This window comes from Mauremys reevesii, linkage group 25 (assembly GCF_016161935.1).
Source record: "Mauremys reevesii isolate NIE-2019 linkage group 25, ASM1616193v1, whole genome shotgun sequence".
Classification (NCBI taxonomy): Eukaryota; Metazoa; Chordata; order Testudines; family Geoemydidae; genus Mauremys; species Mauremys reevesii.
The window spans coordinates 18,311,018-18,329,185 of NC_052647.1; the positions used below are offsets into that span (position 1 = coordinate 18,311,018).

Consider the following 18,168-nt stretch of genomic DNA (forward strand, 5'->3'; position numbering starts at 1 on the left):
GCTTGAGGAGGGAGGACTGGTGACCTTGCAGGAGGAAGAAGGAGGCCAGCACCTTGGCCAGAGCAGTGCTGGGCAGGATCAGGGGAGTGAGAGCCATCTCCTGGCTGGCTGCTAAGACTGGCATAGAGAGGCCTGGAGATAAGAGCAGAGAAGGTGCTAGGGCTGCGGGGAAGTGGCCCTGGAAAGTAGACTGAAAGGTTGGAGGGGACACAGAGCATGGCTGCCATCCACAGGGTGCCTGGGCTGGGATCTGGAGTAGTGCGTGGGCCTGGGTCCCCTCCCCGCCTCCAAGGTCTTTAGAGCAACACAGGTCCAGAAGCACAAGTGATGGCGGGCGAGACACCACCGAGAGCCAGCGTACCGACCTGTGGAGCTGACCCATAAGATGACCAGCAGGAGGCGCTAACATGGTGAGTCACACCCGCTCACACCCAACACATGCTTCCATTGGAAGCGGGATGTGGAAAAATGAGCTATAGTTTGCAGGAGGCTGCATCGGCTTTCCCCGCTGCTGACCCACAAATGCCAGGAGCTCTAGCTACGTGGTATATAACTTAGCACTGCATGGTATCTGGTTATTACAATGCTCTAAATGGCTGTGGCCAGGGAAATATTATGTTATAATATAAGAACGGCCGTACTGTGTCAGACCAAAAGTCCATCCAGCCCAGTATCCTGTCTACTGACAGTGGCCAATGCCAGGTGCCCCAAAGGGAGTGAACCTCACAGGTAATGATCAAGTGATCTCTCTCCTGATGTCCATCACCACCCTCTGACAAACAGAGGCTAGGGACACCCTTCCTTACCCATCCTGGCTAATAGCCATTAACGGAATTAACCACCATGGATTTATCCAGTTCTCTTTTAAACCCTGTTATAGTCCTAGCCTTCACAACCTCCTCAGGCAAGGAGTTCCACAAGTTAAATATATAAAGCTAATATATCATTATACGTTTGTAGAAATTCCTAGAAAAGCAACTGACCTGCGTCAATGCCATATAAACATCATTCTAGCCATTAACATTTATCGACTAGGAGGGAAAGTTAGGAACTCTCTGTGCTGAATCATGTAACAATCCTCAACAGAATAAATTGCTGATGACTCAGGCCGCTTTCGACACTTGGCCTTTTGAGTGGCAGTGTTTAATTAGCTCAGTTTCACTCTTGTTGTGCAACCATTAGGTATAATAGCAGGTAATTCTCAGGGAGGGAGGGTGAGTGGGTGACCTGGCTCATGGGAACTGCCGTCTGGGATCAAAGCAGTGGTAGGATCCTATGGCTGACAGTAGCCAGCAGCAGCTGCTTCAGAGGAAGTTGCAAGAAACTCTAATATAGGAGTTAGGGTGTCTACAGGGGTGGATTCTTCCTAACCCCTTCAGTTAGAGGTTGATTTATGCCCTGAAGCATGAGGGCTTATCACCATGCGATGGGGGTGTACTATCCCTAAAAGATACAGTCTGGAGCTGATCGTCCAGACAGCTGGACCGCAATCAAGGAGCCCCTCGCTCTGCCCTGGGGGCTGGGCTGTATAAACAGGAAAAAGGAAGTTGAGCAAGGGAGGAGGGACTAGGACAACAAAGACACTAGGGCTGAGGTCAGGCTAGCGATCACTAGCCTGACCTCGGCCCTAGTGCCTTTGTCGTTCAGAGTAGAAGTCTGGGTGCTCTGACTCAAGGCTCTGCGGTAAGAGCTGTATGATCTGGGTTCAGTGGCTCCTCCCCTGACCTGATGCCAAAGGGAAAAGGAGAGAGCCTGTCTGTGCACTTCGTTTAATAATAAGGGCTGAACGTACACTGAAAACGAACAGTGACATCAGTAATGCAAAATAGCCACGGCCCTTTAGAGACGTAGGTATGCCGGGATAGACAGCGCTTGGTCAACGGAAAGAATTCTAACTACCTTCTCTTGGGGGGGTGGATTAATTACAGCGACAGGAGAACCCCTCCCGTAGCTGTAGTGAATGTCTACACTCAAGCACTACGGTGGCACAGCTTTAGTTTTAAGAGAACTAGGCCTTGCTCTGGCTGGGGTTGGTTAGGAGGCCTTCTTAAAGGGGATATGTTGGTGTCTTTTGCTAATTTTGTTTCGGCCTCACCTCTCTCGGATCCTCTACACACGTCCACGTTTTTATTTCCTCCTGCATATTACAACTGTGGATGCTCTCATTTTTCCATAGAGTTTTCCAAACCTTTTCAAATCCTGCTCTTGTTCTCAGTCACGGATGGGCCATAAGCCATTGTAGGCAATCACATTATAGCACTGGCTCCATAAACTTATCAAGTTCAGTCTTAAAACAAGTTAGGTTTTTGCCCCTGCTACTCCTCTTGGAAGGCTGTTCCAGAACTTCACTCCTGCTTTGTTGTTGAAGTGAGGCCCAGTTAGCAGAGGAAGGCCTAGTTGCGTAGTGAACTCAAATCGTCAAAGTGAGATTTAGACCCAGATTTTAATTTCCTAAGTATTTAGGCACCTAACTCTCACAGAAATTGATGGGAGTTATGTACCTTTGAGGATCTGGGTCCACACATCTGGCGTGAGGCCTAGACACCAGAGCAAGGCCCAATTGCCATATTGCCAACCCCAAATGCTCAACATTAATGAGCCAGACCCCCAAAACATCACGAGATTGGCTTAAAACTAATGAGACTTTTCAAGAATAAGAAGTTTGGGGTTCTACCTCTTTGACCCCTGGTTTCTGAGCCTTTAGGCTGCACTCTGTTTCCAAGCTTTTCTCTACAACCAGGAGGACTAGAAAATTAAATTTTGTTTGAAATGAAAGCTGAGATTCTATGCAGTCTCTTGAGGTTGGGAGCTGGGGCTTTAAGAAATTCACTAGAAATCACAAGACCCATGATAAAATTGCAAGAGTTGGCAACAGTGCCGTTGCCATAATAAGACCAAAGTAAGACTTTATGGTCACCTCAGTGATCCCTAGCTATCAGATTGAGACCTAGTCGCTAGAGTAAAGCCTGACAGAGGAGTACACATGACTCAGGGCTTTTCTACACTACCGCACGGGGTCGAGCTAAGACATGCAACTTCAGCTACCTGAACAGCATAGCTGAAGTCGACGTACTTAGATCTACTTACCATGGTCTTTTCACTGTGGTAAGTCCACAGCTGACGCTCTCCTGTCGACTCCACTTGCGCTTCTCGTTCTGGTGGAGTACTGGAGTCAATGGAAGAGCGCTCAGTGGTCGATTTATCATGTCTATACTAGATGCGATAAATTGACCCCCGCTGGATCGATTGCTGCCCGCCAATCGGGCGGGTAGTGTAGACAAGCCCTTAGGTAGGTCTTCTGGTTGCTCAGCTTTTCTGAAATTTAGGGGCTATATTAATATAAAATAATAATAATTAATAGCAATTGTCATTTGCTGTCTCCCCAAGCACCTGAATCCCTTCTTAAAGTGCCTCTTTCCCTCAGGAAGCTTCCAAACCTGTTCTGATGGACCAGAAATTCGACTCCCTGGCCCTGCAAGATATCTCACCACCATGGTTAAAAACCCTGGATGTGTGCCACAGAGATGAGAGGCTCTGTTTCTAGATATAAAAAAATCTGCTACTTCTCTCCCACGGCAGAAGAATTATTTCACTTCACTTGGTGTTTGTACAACCTCACTCACACCCTTGGTGCCAGAAAAGTATTTGTCATAAGAAAAATAACCAATAATAAAATGATTTTAATAATTCGTATCTTGGCCTCCTGGTGAGGACTGCAATAATCCCAAAGTGGGGATCAATAAAATCACTGCACGGCACCGTCATTTTACTGCATCTCTGACCTATAGCAGTCAGGCATAAATCTCCAGAACTGGAGCTGCGGAACCTATGTTGGCAAAGCCGCTGGTTATTTTACAGGAATGCTTCCACCGGCTGGCAAGAGCTGACACTCCTTCCAGTTCCAGTTGTGGTGCAAAGATGATCATCTCATCTAATGGCCTGCATAGTTCTCTATCCATCATAACAACACCTAGCTCTTATGTAGCACGGTCCATCCATAGAGCTCAAAGCTAACGGTTCTCCAGCTGTACGGCTGAGGTCATTCTTGATCAAACCCATTGCTAGCCGTCCTGGTGAATGTAAGGTGTGATTAACTTCCACATCAGATACTTCCCATTAGGGTGACCAGAAAGCAAGTGTGAAAAATCAGGACAGGGGGTGGGGACCCAAAAATCGGGACTGTCCCTATAAAATCGGGACATCTGGTCACCCTACTTCCCATAAAGGTGTAGATGTATTTTTAGGGATGGCTTGTCTATATGAGCCATTCGGCTGCATTGCCAAAGGATTTTTTTTTTTTGGTAGGCACAACATTAATGGGCACAACCTTCAGGGCTGTTTCGACTCAAGCAGGTATCCACGCTATTTATCATATTTCGATAGCACCGTTCACCCTAGTAGCTGTTCAAGGCCATTTAGGCCTGCAAAGCTTTGTCCGCAGTGGATCCAGCAATTCTCCTTTCCCTGGTACCGCCTTATCCCTCTAAAACGTGGCGCATAAACACAATAGCTGGTGATGTGGCATGCCATGAAGCTTCAACTGGCACTAGGTTGAAGCCAGTTGACCTGCCTGACACACTTGCATTTTCTCCACTCGTGCCTATTGCAATCATCCCACGCTCACAGCAATGGAAAAATGCTCTCTCCCGCACAGCATCGTGTACACAGTGCGTGACTTGAAGATGCTTCCTGTTTAGGAGGCGGTAACCATCCCTAAAATGAAGTGGGAGGCGATAGGCCCCAGTGTTTACAGGAAATAAGATCCACTCTGGTCTCTGATGCAATCTTGCTAATTAATAATTAGTGGGTTAATTATTAATTAGCAAGAGTTACCCAGCCTTCTCCTTGCTCCGGAGCAAGATTTAACTCCACCCCAGTGTGTACATTCTCTTTTCTCGTCTATTTGAAAAAGAATCATAACCATAGAGTTTAGAGAAGGAAAACTCCTAGCAGGCAGCTTCCTTCTGCCACTGCACTGGGTTCTGCACATGTGGGCCCAGTCACAGGATCGGGGACTAATTGCTTCCTTCCTTTTGATTCCCTAGTGCACTCTGTCTGTCCTTTTTAGGCCTTGCAAGCAGCTGCCCACTGGCAGACTGCAGCAGCTGCGCGGACGGACCCCTACTGAAATCACCGGAGCTCTGCATGGATGCAGTGATTCAGCTGCACAGAGCAGGTTGCAAGATCGGGGCTTTAGTTTTTAAGCTCTTCAAGGCAGAGACCGTTTTTATCTTTGGGTTTGCATAGCAGTGAGCACATTGTCAGTGCCAAACAAACTGTAGCTAAATAGAAATCAATGAAGGGAGCGATACAGCACCTCACGGGAAAGACAAAATCCTCTAGCATGCAATAGGGCTAGGTGAAAATGTTCAGACTTGAGTGACCAAAGATGGGCATTTAAAATCTATAGGTAGGCAATTAATTCAGTGTGCTGATTTTTTTTTTTACGGTGTTGAGCACTCCCGTCCACTTATTTAGGTGCCTAACTATGGATGTATGTGCTTCGTTTTGGACCCCAGCTTTGCAAAGCATTGGGTTTAAAGCTTTTCCTGACAACCACTGTATATAATCCTTTGCTGACGGACAGGCAACTCTATTAGCACCTTTATTTTTGGCTTTCAGCGCCACCATGCGGGCATGTTTATACACTCTCATTTGTGGGTCATAACCCTGAATGCCAAAGCATAATGATTCATTTAAGGATCATTTCAAACACCATGTACATTAGTAGCTGCTTCACTTTTTTTTCTCATCTGAACCTGTACAGCTTTGGGGTGAAAATAGTACTGGGACTGGGAGAGAGGAAGTGGGCTGGGGTGACGTGAGGGGTTTTAAGCTACAATGTTCTCTACCACTGTAAAATGCACAGGGTGTCATTTCCTCCTAAATCCAGCTTCCATAGCTCTACTGGCTCTGCTCTTTTCTCATTGGCACCAACTCCGTGGGTGCTCCGGGGCTGGAGGGTGCTCCGCAGCCAAGCTCCCTGCCCCACCCCCCAGCTCACCTCCACCTCCTCCCCTGAGGGTGCCATGTCCCCGCTTCTCCTCCCAGGCTTGCCATCGCAAAACAGCTGTTTCGCGGTGTAACAAGCTGTGGGAGGGAGGGGGGAGGAGTGGGAACTGGGCATGCTCAGGGGAGGAGGCGGGGAAGAGGCGAGTCCGGGCTGGGGATTTGGGGAAGGGGTCCAATGAGGCAGGTAGGGGACAGAGTTGGGGTGGGGACTTTGGGGAGAAGATTGGAATGGGGGTGGGGCAGGGGGCGTGAGCACCCACCGGCACCGGGAAAAGTTTGCACCTATGCAGGCTCTATCCACATCCTTGGACCTCATTGGCTACTTAAGCAGTGTGTAGGGTGGTCCTGTTAATAAGGGCCTGGCCTATAGCTGATGGAAGGTGGATTCTAGCACTGACTTGCTATGACCAGTCACTCCCCTACTCCATGCTTGTAGGGGCTTGTCTACACTTGGCATCAGTAACGTCATGGGTGGGCACTCTTCTTCTAGAACACTCTTATTCTGGAACACGGCGTTCTTCGGGAATAGCTATTGTGCTTTAAATTCATAGTTAGTACCCATTACGCCTCTGGCATTTAGGACAGCGACGGAGATCCTCCACGCCTGTCTGTTTCTGGCACGTCTTTCAATGGTTCCCCAGCGGTGCCCCGGGTTTTTCGGCTCAGCTTCCACAGCTCTTCGCCATGTTTTCGGGCGGCCTCGTTTTCGCTTGCCTTCAGGTGTCCCTCTTATTGCTATTCTGGTGATGGAATCCGTTTCTATCCAAAGTACGTCGGCAATCCATCACCAACGCCTCCTGGTAATGATGCCATATCTGCTTGGCCGTACTGTGCGAATAGGTCTCGGTTTGGGCTTGTTCTGGGCCAAAAGATACAGAGGCTTTTTGCCTGAGGCAGAATGAAGACAGGTTGGACTTGTCATACGTTGTCATGCCCCAGCATTCTGCACTATAGTGTTTGTTAGGCCTGAAAGAAAATGTTGCCCAAAGCAGGTTTGCCAGCCTGACCAAAGTCAGGCTAACAAGGGTTTCTGGGTAGTCCCTGAGTGGAAAAACACCTTACAAAGAGCTGGAAGAAAGTAAGATAAGGGAGGGGCTGCATTCTTGCATTCTTGTGCCGGAAGGTACAGGTCAGTTTGTTAAGATATGGAGACTTGCTATCTTCACTCCCTGTTTCTGTCTTAGGTCCGTTCTTAACTCCTGTCTTCCAATTTCTGGTGCTTGGCAACCATGCTGATAAGAAAGTTGCTGGGGCATCACGACTTGCTTACATTATAAAGAAAGATAGATATGCTTTGTTACTAAGGTTTTTTGTTACTAACCAAAGCGGGGTGGGATATGGGTTGTGTGAAATGAATAATCTATCACACGACGGAACTGTCTATATAACCTATACTTAGTTGTAAAGAGTAAGCTGGTTCTCTCTGGAGACAGGCTGCTCTCTATTGTTGTGTTGTTAGACAAAAGGGCCAGATATATGCTTAAGCCAAATAAGGCCAGATATATGCTTAAGCTAAATATATGCTCAGGCATTTGTCATCTTCCCCTCCTGTTTTTCCAGTTGCTAAAGTTTCATGGACACAAGATATATATATATAATGTATACCAAAAATGGGAATGAGTTAAACAAATGTTCCACGACCATGGAAAAGGAATATGAGGAGGGGGTAAGGGGGAACAGATGCTTCCTAATTATTACCAGGCACAAATGTAAAGAATGCATAGGTTAGCAGAATTTGACATGCGAATCGAAGGTATAAAAGGACCTGTCTCGGACCTGTATAGTGTGCTCCTTTCTCAGGCACGAGGTGCATCCTTCAATAAAGAGCTTTTGATCGGACCTTGCTGGTGTTGCCTGTCTCTTCGCGGTCAGACAACGAACCCCGCCATTTGGGGTGTCAGGGTCCCCAACATGTTGAAAGTACACACCTCTGATAAATCTTGAGTTTGGCTTTGTTGTTGTATTTTGATGATTTCTAGATTGTATTTAAGCTCCTGAAGGTGTTCCTGGCTCTATTGATTCTGTTTATACCCATCTTAATTTAAATTTAAAATTAACTTTCAGGTGTAAACAAACTCTTACTTTCCCTTCCCTGACATTTGTCTGTTTGACCTACTTAGAATATAATCTCTTTGGAGCTGGGACTGTCTCTTATTATGGGTTTGTCTACACAGAAAGCTAATACAGAATAAGAAAGCGTGTGAATTTAAAGTAGATTAACTATTCCTCGTTAACTCTGTGTGGACACCATTATTCTGGAATAAGAGTGCCTTGTCCCAAATTAGTTTAATCCCAGTGGATTAAGCTAATTTATAATAAGGCATTTTTATTCTGGGAATAAGAATGGAGTAACCAATTAGCAACATTAGTCCGAAATAAGACCAGGTGTAAATAAGGTCTGAGTGTTTCACACAGTGCGACCCTGCTCTCTAGGGTGACCAGATATCCCGATTTTTTTACAGGGACAGTCCTGATATTTGGGGCTTTGTCTTCTATAGGCGCCTATTACCCCTGGCCTGATTTTTCACACTTGCTGTCTGGTCACCCTACTGCTCTCCCTTGGGTTTTGTAAGTCCTACAGGAATAGAAACAATAATAACCCCTGCCCGGGCTGGCAGGAAGTCCTATAAAGAAACCAAAACCTGGACATCATAGGGCCTAAATTTCCCATTTTAGCACCACAACTCCCAGGAATGGGCATTGGGCGGGGGGGACTCAATTGCTGCTGCACAGGGCCCTGTGGCGCTTTCCTACCCCCTCCCCCGCTTCCCACCTCTCCCTTCCAGCCTCCCCCGCCCCTTCCTCTCAGCTCGCGCACGCGCAGCTCCGCCGCACGGAACCTTTCTGCCCCCGGCCAGAAAAGCGTCGGCGCTTGGTGGCCCGCCGGGCGGCTGAGCCGAAGGACCGGACAAGATGGCGGCCCCCATGAGAGAAGGGGCCGAGGGGTTGCCCGGCGGCTCCGAGCCCGGGGCGGCCCCCTACGGGAACTTCCCTAATTACTCCCGCTTCCACCCGCCCGAGGGCCGCGTCCGCCTCCTGCCGCCGGCGCTGCTGGGGCGGCTCTTCCCCGCGGGGCCCTCCCCACTGCTGGGGCTGGACGTGGGCTGCAACTCGGGGGTAAGAGGCCGCGCCGGGCGGGGGGCTCTGGTCGGGGAGGGGACACTAGGGTCACGGTAGCATGGGAAGGGGGCCGGGATAGCTTGGGGGGGCAGTGGGCTGGAGGGGAGGGGCGGGCTGAGGTTACATGGGGAGGGAAGAGCTGGGGAAGCATGGGGGCAGTGGCCTGGGGTAGCATGGAGGTGGGGGCATGGTGGGGCAGTGCCCAGGGGTTAACATGGGGCAGGGAAGAGCTGGGGAAGCATGGGGGCATTGGTTGGGGCAGTGCCCAGGGGTTAATATGGGGAGGGAAGAGCTGGGGAAAGCATGGGGGCAGTGGCCTTGGGGGTAGCACGGAGGTGGGGAGCATGGTGGGGCAGTGCCCAGAGGGTTAACATGGCAGAGGAAGAGCTGGGAAGCATGGGGGCATTGGTTGGGGGCAGTGTCCAGGGGTTAATATGGGGAGGGAAGATCTGGGGTAACATGGGGGCAGTGGCCTGGGGTAGCATGGAGGTGGGGAGCATGGTGGGGCAGTGCCTGGGGAGGAAGAGCTGGGGAAGCATGGGGGCAGTGGCCTGGGGGTAGCACGGAGGTGGGGGGGAGCATGGTGGGGCAGTGCCTGGGGAGGGAAGAGCTAGGGGAAGCATGGGGGGAAGTGGCCTGGGGGTAGTATGGAGGTGGGGGGGGGAGCATGGTGGGGCAGTGCCCAGAGGGTTAACATGGGAGAGGGAAGAGCTGGGGGAAGCATTGGGGGCATTGGTTGGGGGAGCAGTGCCCAGGGAGTTAACATGGGGGAGGGAAGACCTGGGGGTAACATGGGGAAGGGGCAGTGGATGGGACTAGCATGGCAGAGGGGAAGATCCTGGGGTAGCATTAGGGTTGCCAACCCTCCCGGATTGGCCGGGAGTCTTCCAGAGTCAGCCTTGATCTCCTGGTGGCTACTGAAACCAATCCAGGAGATTTTAATAGGACAAAGTCCGGTCGGCAGTGCAGCAGGGCTAAGGCAGGCTCCCTACCTGCCTGGCTCCACCTGGCTCCTGGAAGCAGATGCCAGGTCCAGCTCCTAGGCTCAGGGTCCAACCCCTGTTCTCTGCTTGGAGCCCCGCCCCAAGCACCGACTCCACAGCTACCATTGGCTGGGAACCACCAGAATCTAGTTTTGCAAATCTCGTTTTCCTTTCTTTTGGCCTAATGCCTGAAAGTTGAAAGAAAATGTTTTGAGATTAAATGAAATGACAGCTCTAGTCCTGACCACTTGTGCTTATTTTAAAATCTCATGGTAATTTTCATAAGGTTGGTGTTTTGGCAGAATTTCAAGGCTCCTACCTACATTCTATTTCTCTAAATTCCCCCTGTATTTTACCTGGAATATTCTGTTTGATGTATATTTTTGCCGTGAACTGTGTAGATGTGGTGCATTCTACTTCAGAAGTGGCTGTGTTTCTTTAGTGCATGAAGAAATGATCCAGTATATAAGTTGGACATGGCTTTAAAAATGGCTTCTGCGGATAAAGGGGACTTTATTAGACTGAGAACTAGATTAAGAAAATGCATTTGAGTGAAAGTACTACTTTAAATTCTGCTTTGGATGCATTTGTGTTATCATTTATGGTTGTTCTTAATCTCCTTGCATTATCTGAGTGATAAGTGAGTGATTCTAGACCTCATTTCAGATGAGCTTTCATGAGATCAACTAAACATCTGGTCATAAGGCCACAGGAGTTCTCAACTTTTCTTTCTGATGCCCCCCCGACGTGCTATAAAAACTCCATGGCCCATCTGTGCTGCCACAACTGTTTCTCTGCATATAAAAGCTAGAGCCAGCATTGGTGGGTAGCAAGCAGGGCAATTACATTGGGTCCCACGCCTCAGGGGCCCCTGTGAAGCCAAGTTGCTCAGGCTTTGGCTTCAGTCCCGGGTGGCAGGGCTCTGAGCTCCAGGCTTCAGCACCGCGCCACATGGCTTTGGCTTTCTGCCCTGGGCCCCAGCGAGTCTAACACCAGCCCTGCATGGTGGACCCCCTGTAACCTGCTTGGGGTCAGGCCTGGGCCTCTGGTTGAGAACTGCTGGTTTAAAATACAGAAGCCAAAGAGAAAATGTTTGACCACTAGAGGACACTGTATCCCTACATAACCTAATACTCTTTTTTTTTTTTTAACTTGTACACTAGAGAGAAACACAGCTGTGTTTATTCCTTGGTATCATGTCATTTGGGAATTTCACCAGCAGCTTTGATGGTAGGAGACACATTTTCCTATTCAATGGAACAGCCTGAAAAAGGAAATGGAAGGGAAAGCCCTGACAGTCCCTGTCTTATGGCTTTATAAATATTTTCCCATGAGTAATTTGGAGGAGGAAGTGCATTATTATCAATATGGCCTTCTAAATCCTCTATTCAGGTTATTAGAGTCCTCTGAGGCTTATCTGGAGAGCCGAATATAGCATCCACCTCTCCAAAGGAAGGGGGTATTCAGCAAGATGTATATTGGCAGAACTACTCTTCCCCTCTGTTCCTGGCTCTGCTGCTGACTTGAGGCATGATTCAAAACCCAGTAGAGTCAATGGAAAGACTCCCATTGAATTAAATGGGCATTGGGTTAGGTCCTTGCTGCGTGATCCTGATTGTCGCTTTAATGCCTCTAAAATGGGGATAACACATAGGGAAGTTGTGAGGCTTGGATAATGAACATCTTTGAAAGCCCTTAGAGATCTTCAAAGAGAAGGTGCTGTGACATTTTTTTTTTTTTTTTGTCCTGGTTCCAGAAAGGATGAATCCATCAATGGGTTGCCCTACTCTGCCGGACTTCGAAACCTCAAGAAAAATCTGAGACCTGATCCTGGTATCTCAATGGGCCCATATATCTTGGTGATACGTTACCGAGCATGCTGAATGAATCCATGCTGTTTTTCCTTCTGCAGGAGCTAAGCGTTGCTCTCTACAGACACCTCCTTGGTCTACAGGAGAACGAGGCCAGCCCCGATCAGCCTGTTGTTGGGAAGATCCTGAACCTCCTGTGCTGCGACATCGACGCAGCACTGATCGAGAGAGCTGAGCGATGCAGTCCCTTTCCTGGCTCCATCTCCTTTGCCACCCTGGATGTCATGGATGCTAGCGCCCGGGAGTTGTTCTTAAGCTCCTATCTGAGCAGGTTCAGCCGTTCCACCTTTGACATCGGCTTTTGTATGTCAGTGACCATGTGGATCCACCTGAACCACGGGGATGATGGCCTGGTGGAGTTCTTATCCTACCTTTCGTCTCGGTGCAACTACCTGCTTATTGAACCCCAGCCGTGGAAGTGTTATAGAGCAGCCGCCCGGCGCCTCCGGAAGCTGGGTAGGAATGATTTCGACCACTTCCACTCTCTGGCCATCAACGGGGACATGGCAGAGAGGATAACCCAGATTTTAAGTGAGGACGGTGGCATGGAACTGGTGTGCTGCTTTGGTAGCACAAGCTGGGACAGGAGTCTCTTGCTTTTTAAATCAAACCGATTGACTCAAAAGCAACCCTGAGAAAGGGGAGTCCTGTGCCTGATGAAAACATCATCCTGCGCCCAGGCAGAGGGGGAGAGAGAGGGGTAATGGTCTGAGCATAGAACCGGGAGCCAGGAGCTTCTGAATCTGCATCTCAGATCTCACGCTGATTCGTCTCGCCCCTCTCTGCCTCAGTTTCTCCATCTGCAGAACGAGGATGATAATTGTGACCTATCTCTTGGGGTGCTCGGGTAAAGTGCTTTTGAAGATAAAAAGTGCCATATAAGTTCTTTGTACATATACAGGTTATTTCATGGAAAGACTGTGCATTTACCTTTCCCTGGGGATTCTCAGGGGAACAAAAATACACTTCCATTTATCACCTATGAGAATCCGTTTCTTCCCTCAGATAATATTTTTTTATAGTTCTGTTTTATGACTGCGCTTCCTAGCAGTTTGTAGGTGATAGCTGATGGGCAGTTCTAAAGGGGTGTGGATTTGGCTAGCGTTAAGAGCTGCCCAAACAGTATCAAGGCATCTTTGCTGCCATTTGTCTCATAAGCAAACTTCAGCAGGCTGCCAAAGTGTGTGGACTTTGACTGTCCCATGGAATGAAGTTCTTGTGGGGCGTGTATCCATATAATCAAAACAAAAGTGAAAGCTCTTCGATAAATAAACTATTTTTTATTTTCAATCAAACATGCATTTTATTTTTTCTCGTCAACTCTCCACTCAACCGTTGAGTCCATCCAGTTACATTTTAGGAATCAAGGGTTCTGCTAATTGAGTTTATAGTACAATTGCATAATAAAAGCAATGCCTTTGCCTGTATATTAGTCGTAGGAAAATAATCAATACTTCATGAAATCAGGGGGCTTGGTTGCAATATCTTCTTTTAAATTAATGGTAAAAACCTATTTTCAGGTAAGGCAGCTGTAATCAAATTTTAAAAAGCCTTAAAATGTGGGAAATACACAGTTAAGGAATTGTCATATTTCTTTTTATTTATTTATATAAAAATAAATCTTTTAGCAATTCTACGTTTCATTTTTTCTTATCATTTCTTTAATGATACTAATGATTTTCAACATATTTCCAATCTTATATCTACTTATTGTTATGTATAATAAAGATAGTAAAACATTTCTAGTACTTTTGATAATTAGTAAGATTTGCATGTATTCTGAAATAAGAGATTAAAAGTATCTTGTGGTATAGTTATAATTTGCATACTTCAAAAACTTTAGGTAGGTGGAAGTTGTAAGATACTCCAGTTACATGTTCTACTGTTTTCTTACAATACATCTCCAGGTTTCACTCCAACTATACTGTAAGTTATTGGTATCATTAAAGGCAATATACAGATATAAACAATGAAAGGGAAAATTGACTGCAGTGACACAATCTTCCACTAGGAGGAGAAGTTCTCTAACTAACCTTTCATGCAGTTGGGCAGAATGCCAGAGATTACATATCTATATGACAGGGACTTTTTTTCCTCCTTATGGGAGCTTTCTAAGTGACAGTATAATTGTGTGCAGTGCTTGAGGAAACAATTAAGAAACCCATAATGAGCTTAAATTTTAAACCAACCCCTGACAGCCAGCCAGAGAGTTCTAAAGGCAAAGGGTGAGCAAAACTAGCTGTTGAAATCTCTGAATAATTATTGTCACCAAAAGGAAATCTACCTTTGTTTGCCCTGGATGGGCAGGGATCACAAAATCCTCATGGCTAGTGTTCAAAGATGTCAATCAGTTGCTGTCACTCATAATAGTTTAAATTGTTGCTTTAGACATACAAATTTGTTCAAAGAAGTCAAGTAATAGTAATTGACTGTTATAAAACCTCCTTTCACCCAGCAATCCTCAAATCTCTTCCATGCTCCGACGATCACTTTGGCTCCTACTAAAATACAGTGACCCATGAGGTTGAATGTATGAGGTGCAGTGCACAATTCCAGAGCACAGTTTAGGATTGAGTGAAGACCCCTGTATCCATTCAAAACTCCCAAGGGGAGGTGATACGGACCATGGCCAGCACCTAAAGTTAGCAATCAAAACTGCTGTTAGATAAAGTTCCATGCGATTGTTAATGGACAGGGGCTGGCACATCTCACTTGATAAAACAGTGTTTCCAGTTTACACCACCTCTTCTAGCATCATGCTGAGGCCTTGTTTCATTGCCGACTCAAAGGAAAGAATAAAATCATGATTGAATCACCAGCCCTACTTCCTGTAGTAACCACTGAGGCTTTTGCGTAGAGGGCTCCAGTCCAGATAGACTGACCTAGCCCTGACACCATCCAAGTAATTCGAGCCTCTTTTTTTTTTCTTTTCTACTTAAGTCATTAGAGCCTCCTACAGAAATCCCTGATTCATTCTGATGTAAGGGCTCACTAGATCGTCTGGTTTGACCTTCTGTATGTCACAGGCCATGAACGCCCTCCGGCACTTGTACGCTAAACCCAACAATTGAAATGAGATGAAAATATTACAGCCCCCAGGAGACTGGATTAGATCATTCTGTGCCACAGGCAGAGAGTAGGAGGGAACGCGGTGCATCAATGCTTGAGTCCCCTGCAATGGCAGGGAATTGATTACATGAGATGTACCCAGATAATCCTGGGGAGTGACCCACACGCTGCAGAGGGAGGTGAAATCCCCCAAGGTTGCTGCCAATCTGACCTGGGGGAAAATTCCTTCCCATCCCTAGGTATGACAATCAGTTAGACCCTGGGCAGGTCCAGCCAGCCAAGCAGCTGAGAGAGGATGTTTGGTGCCACCTCAGAGCCCTGACTCACCCCGCCCAATATCCCATATCTAGCCATGGCCATCCCTCATGCTTCAGAAGAAGGTGATTTTAAAAGCTTTCCCAGAATACAGTATGTTTGTGGGGGGGAGCAGGGGCAGGAAATATCCCTTCCTGACCCCTGCCGGTGTCTGGCTGAAACCCTGAAGCATGAGCTTTAGGAATACAAGACCTAAATCAGAAGTGAGCCCTGCGCTCCACCATCACAAGCAACCCCCCTCATACCATTGCAATTGTAAATTGGTGGCTGCTGTGTAGAAGCTACGGTATTTGCTCAAACAATGAGGAGTCCTTGTGGCACCTTAGAGATGAACACATTTATTTGGGCATAAACTTTTGTGGGCTAAAACCCAATTCCTCAGACGCATAGAGCGAAAAAACAGTAAGCAGAATATATATGTTCTAGCACATGAAAAGATGGGGGTTGCCTTACCAAGTGGGGGAGGGGGGGGTGTCAATGCTAACGAGCCAATTCATTTAAGTTGGAAGTGGCCTAGTCTCAACAATTGACGAGAAGGGGTGAATACCAAGGGAGGGAAAACGACTTTTGTAGTGTAACCAGGCCAACGCAATCAAGTCGGCCCATTTCCAACACTTGATGAGACGGTGTGAGTATCAGCAGAGGGAAAATGACTTTTTGTAGAGGCCCATCCACTCCCAGTCTTTATTCAGGCCTAATTTGATGGTGTCCAGTTTGCAAATTAATTCCAGTTCTGCAGTTTCTCGTTGGAGTAGCAGGAAAATATTTTAATCCCAGTAACTGGTCAGTAGTGGTATGGATTTTCAGTCTCCAAAGAGTTAACTTCCTGTACGCCTTGGGGAAGTCAGCTGGGCAGAGTGGTTGGATGTGAGCTCCAGAAGGCTTGTTTTATTCTAGGTAGCTAGATCCTCCACCTTTCAGCATGGAGTAAACAAGTTTCCACATCTCATTATGATGAATCTTGTTGCAACGGATTTTAAAACTTGGACTGTGTTAGCTATTGATGGCGGGGAAATGAATCTGCCATCGATTTCGCTAAAGAGCCAACCCATCCCTCAATCTCTGTGCCGTAGGGTTTTCTCTAGCGCCTATCACTTGGGTAATTAAGGGCACATCTCTGCGTACAGTGCGGCACAGGCATAGCCAGAGTGGTCCAGCTGCGCTGTTGCTGCACGTGTCGTGAAGACGCTCTAGGCCGAGTGACAGAAGCTAAGTCGACGGGAGGAGCTCTCCTGTGCACACTGGCCTCTTTTACCTGGCTTGGGGGGATGAAATGTTCACACCCCTGAACCACATACGTTTTGCTGACATGGTAGCGTAGACATGGCCTCAGAGTCTGACCTACCGCCCCTTGCAGTTGATGGGAAAAGCTCCCACAGACTTCAGTGGGCGTGAATCCGGGCCTCTCCACACAACACCACACAATCCTTCTCGACTGAGCCTACCCTTTTACGCCCTACTTATCTATTGCTGTGATCTAAATTGTCCAGTTGGTGGCGCTGATGCACCACAGAATCCCGCCTCTTGGAAATCTGTTTAGTTCAGTATTTGCTGCTGCTGCTTTTTTCTCCAAACGTTTCTCTCTCTCAACCTTTCAGATCAGGCAGATTCAAGGCTCACATTAAACTGGGGTGGGGAGCAGGGCCGCCTGGGGTGGGGGGGGGGGCAGTGGGGCAATTTGCCCCAGGCCCTGCAGGGGCCCCCATGAGAATACAGTATTCTATAGTATTGCAATTTTTTTTTATGGAAGGGGCCCTCAAAAGTGCTTTCCCCCAGGGTGAATCCTCTGGGTGGCCCTGGGGGGAAGCAGCTTCCTCTTCTGCAGTGGAGCTCACCCGCTCTGCGTCCTGGTTACCCCTGCGACTCCTCCCCCATCCTTCCAGGGGGTGATTTGTATTCTTGTCCCACCAAGAAACTTTTGAAGAGCAATGTGCCAAGATGGTGGCAGGAATTAGCCAAACTGTCCAGGTGGGGACATTTGCCCTCCACCCCTCTGAAGAGACCCCTGGCTCATGCTATTTCCCATCTCCTCTGTGATTCCTCACCCTCCCCACCTGGTTTCATTCCCTTTGTGGATTACGCAGTACAGACCGTGAGTTTAGATGGATTCACAGAGCCCACACCGGTGTGAATCGGGAGTAAGTCCTGTTGCAGTCAATGGCATTAGCTCTGGATTTACATCAGTGGGGCTTAGATCAGAATCTGGTCCAATGCAGTTTGATTGTAGGGGCTGCTCAGAAATGTTGGTCTACACACACACATACACATCTTATGCACAGAAACGTGTGCACACAAGAGCAGGACCAGTGCTCACAGCTTGGTCACAGCTGGAGATGGGTGAGATCTTTGGACCAAAACTGCCCCTCCCCCACCCCGCCAGCAGATTTGCAGAGGTATCTATTTTGCCCAATTGTTCCTTTAAAAAACAAACATCAGAAAAAGTCAAAATGTTTGGTTTTGACAGATTCCAAATGAAACATTTTGATTTTGGGGGGATTCAAGGTGAGTTTTCATTTTGAAATTTCCTTTCATTTTATTTGTAAAAATTCAAAACCACTAACACGTGCTCAAAATAAAAGTGACACAATCCTGTAGGGACATGTCCACGTAGGGGGAAAAAAAATTGTTGAGGAAAAAAATTGAAGAAAAGCCTTTCAGAATTTTCTTTTGGGGGGAAATTTTGAAATTCTTTGTTTTTGTTCTGACTCGGCACAACCTAGACCTCCCCAACTGCAAATTGAGACCATTGCTCCTTGTTTTGTCATCTGCCACCACTGAGACCAGCCGAGCTCCATCCT

The 18,168-nt window shown here is 47.6% G+C and overlaps 1 protein-coding gene and 1 long non-coding RNA gene across 2 annotated transcripts; both read left to right on the forward strand.

Annotated features, from left to right (window-relative positions):
* Positions 1 to 3,547, forward strand: LOC120390866. Its single transcript, XR_005591156.1, has 2 exons — positions 1 to 410; positions 3,425 to 3,547. It is a non-coding gene; the product is annotated as an uncharacterized LOC120390866 (long non-coding RNA).
* Positions 3,548 to 8,834: 5,287 nt separating this feature from the next.
* Positions 8,835 to 13,548, forward strand: BCDIN3D (BCDIN3 domain containing RNA methyltransferase). The gene is made up of 2 exons (XM_039513795.1): positions 8,835 to 9,129; positions 12,028 to 13,548. The coding sequence occupies exons 1-2, from the start codon at positions 8,926 to 8,928 to the stop codon at positions 12,619 to 12,621; spliced, it is 798 nt and encodes a 265-aa protein (XP_039369729.1). The 5' UTR covers positions 8,835 to 8,925; the 3' UTR covers positions 12,622 to 13,548.
* The last annotated feature ends 4,620 nt before the right edge of the window (positions 13,549 to 18,168 follow it).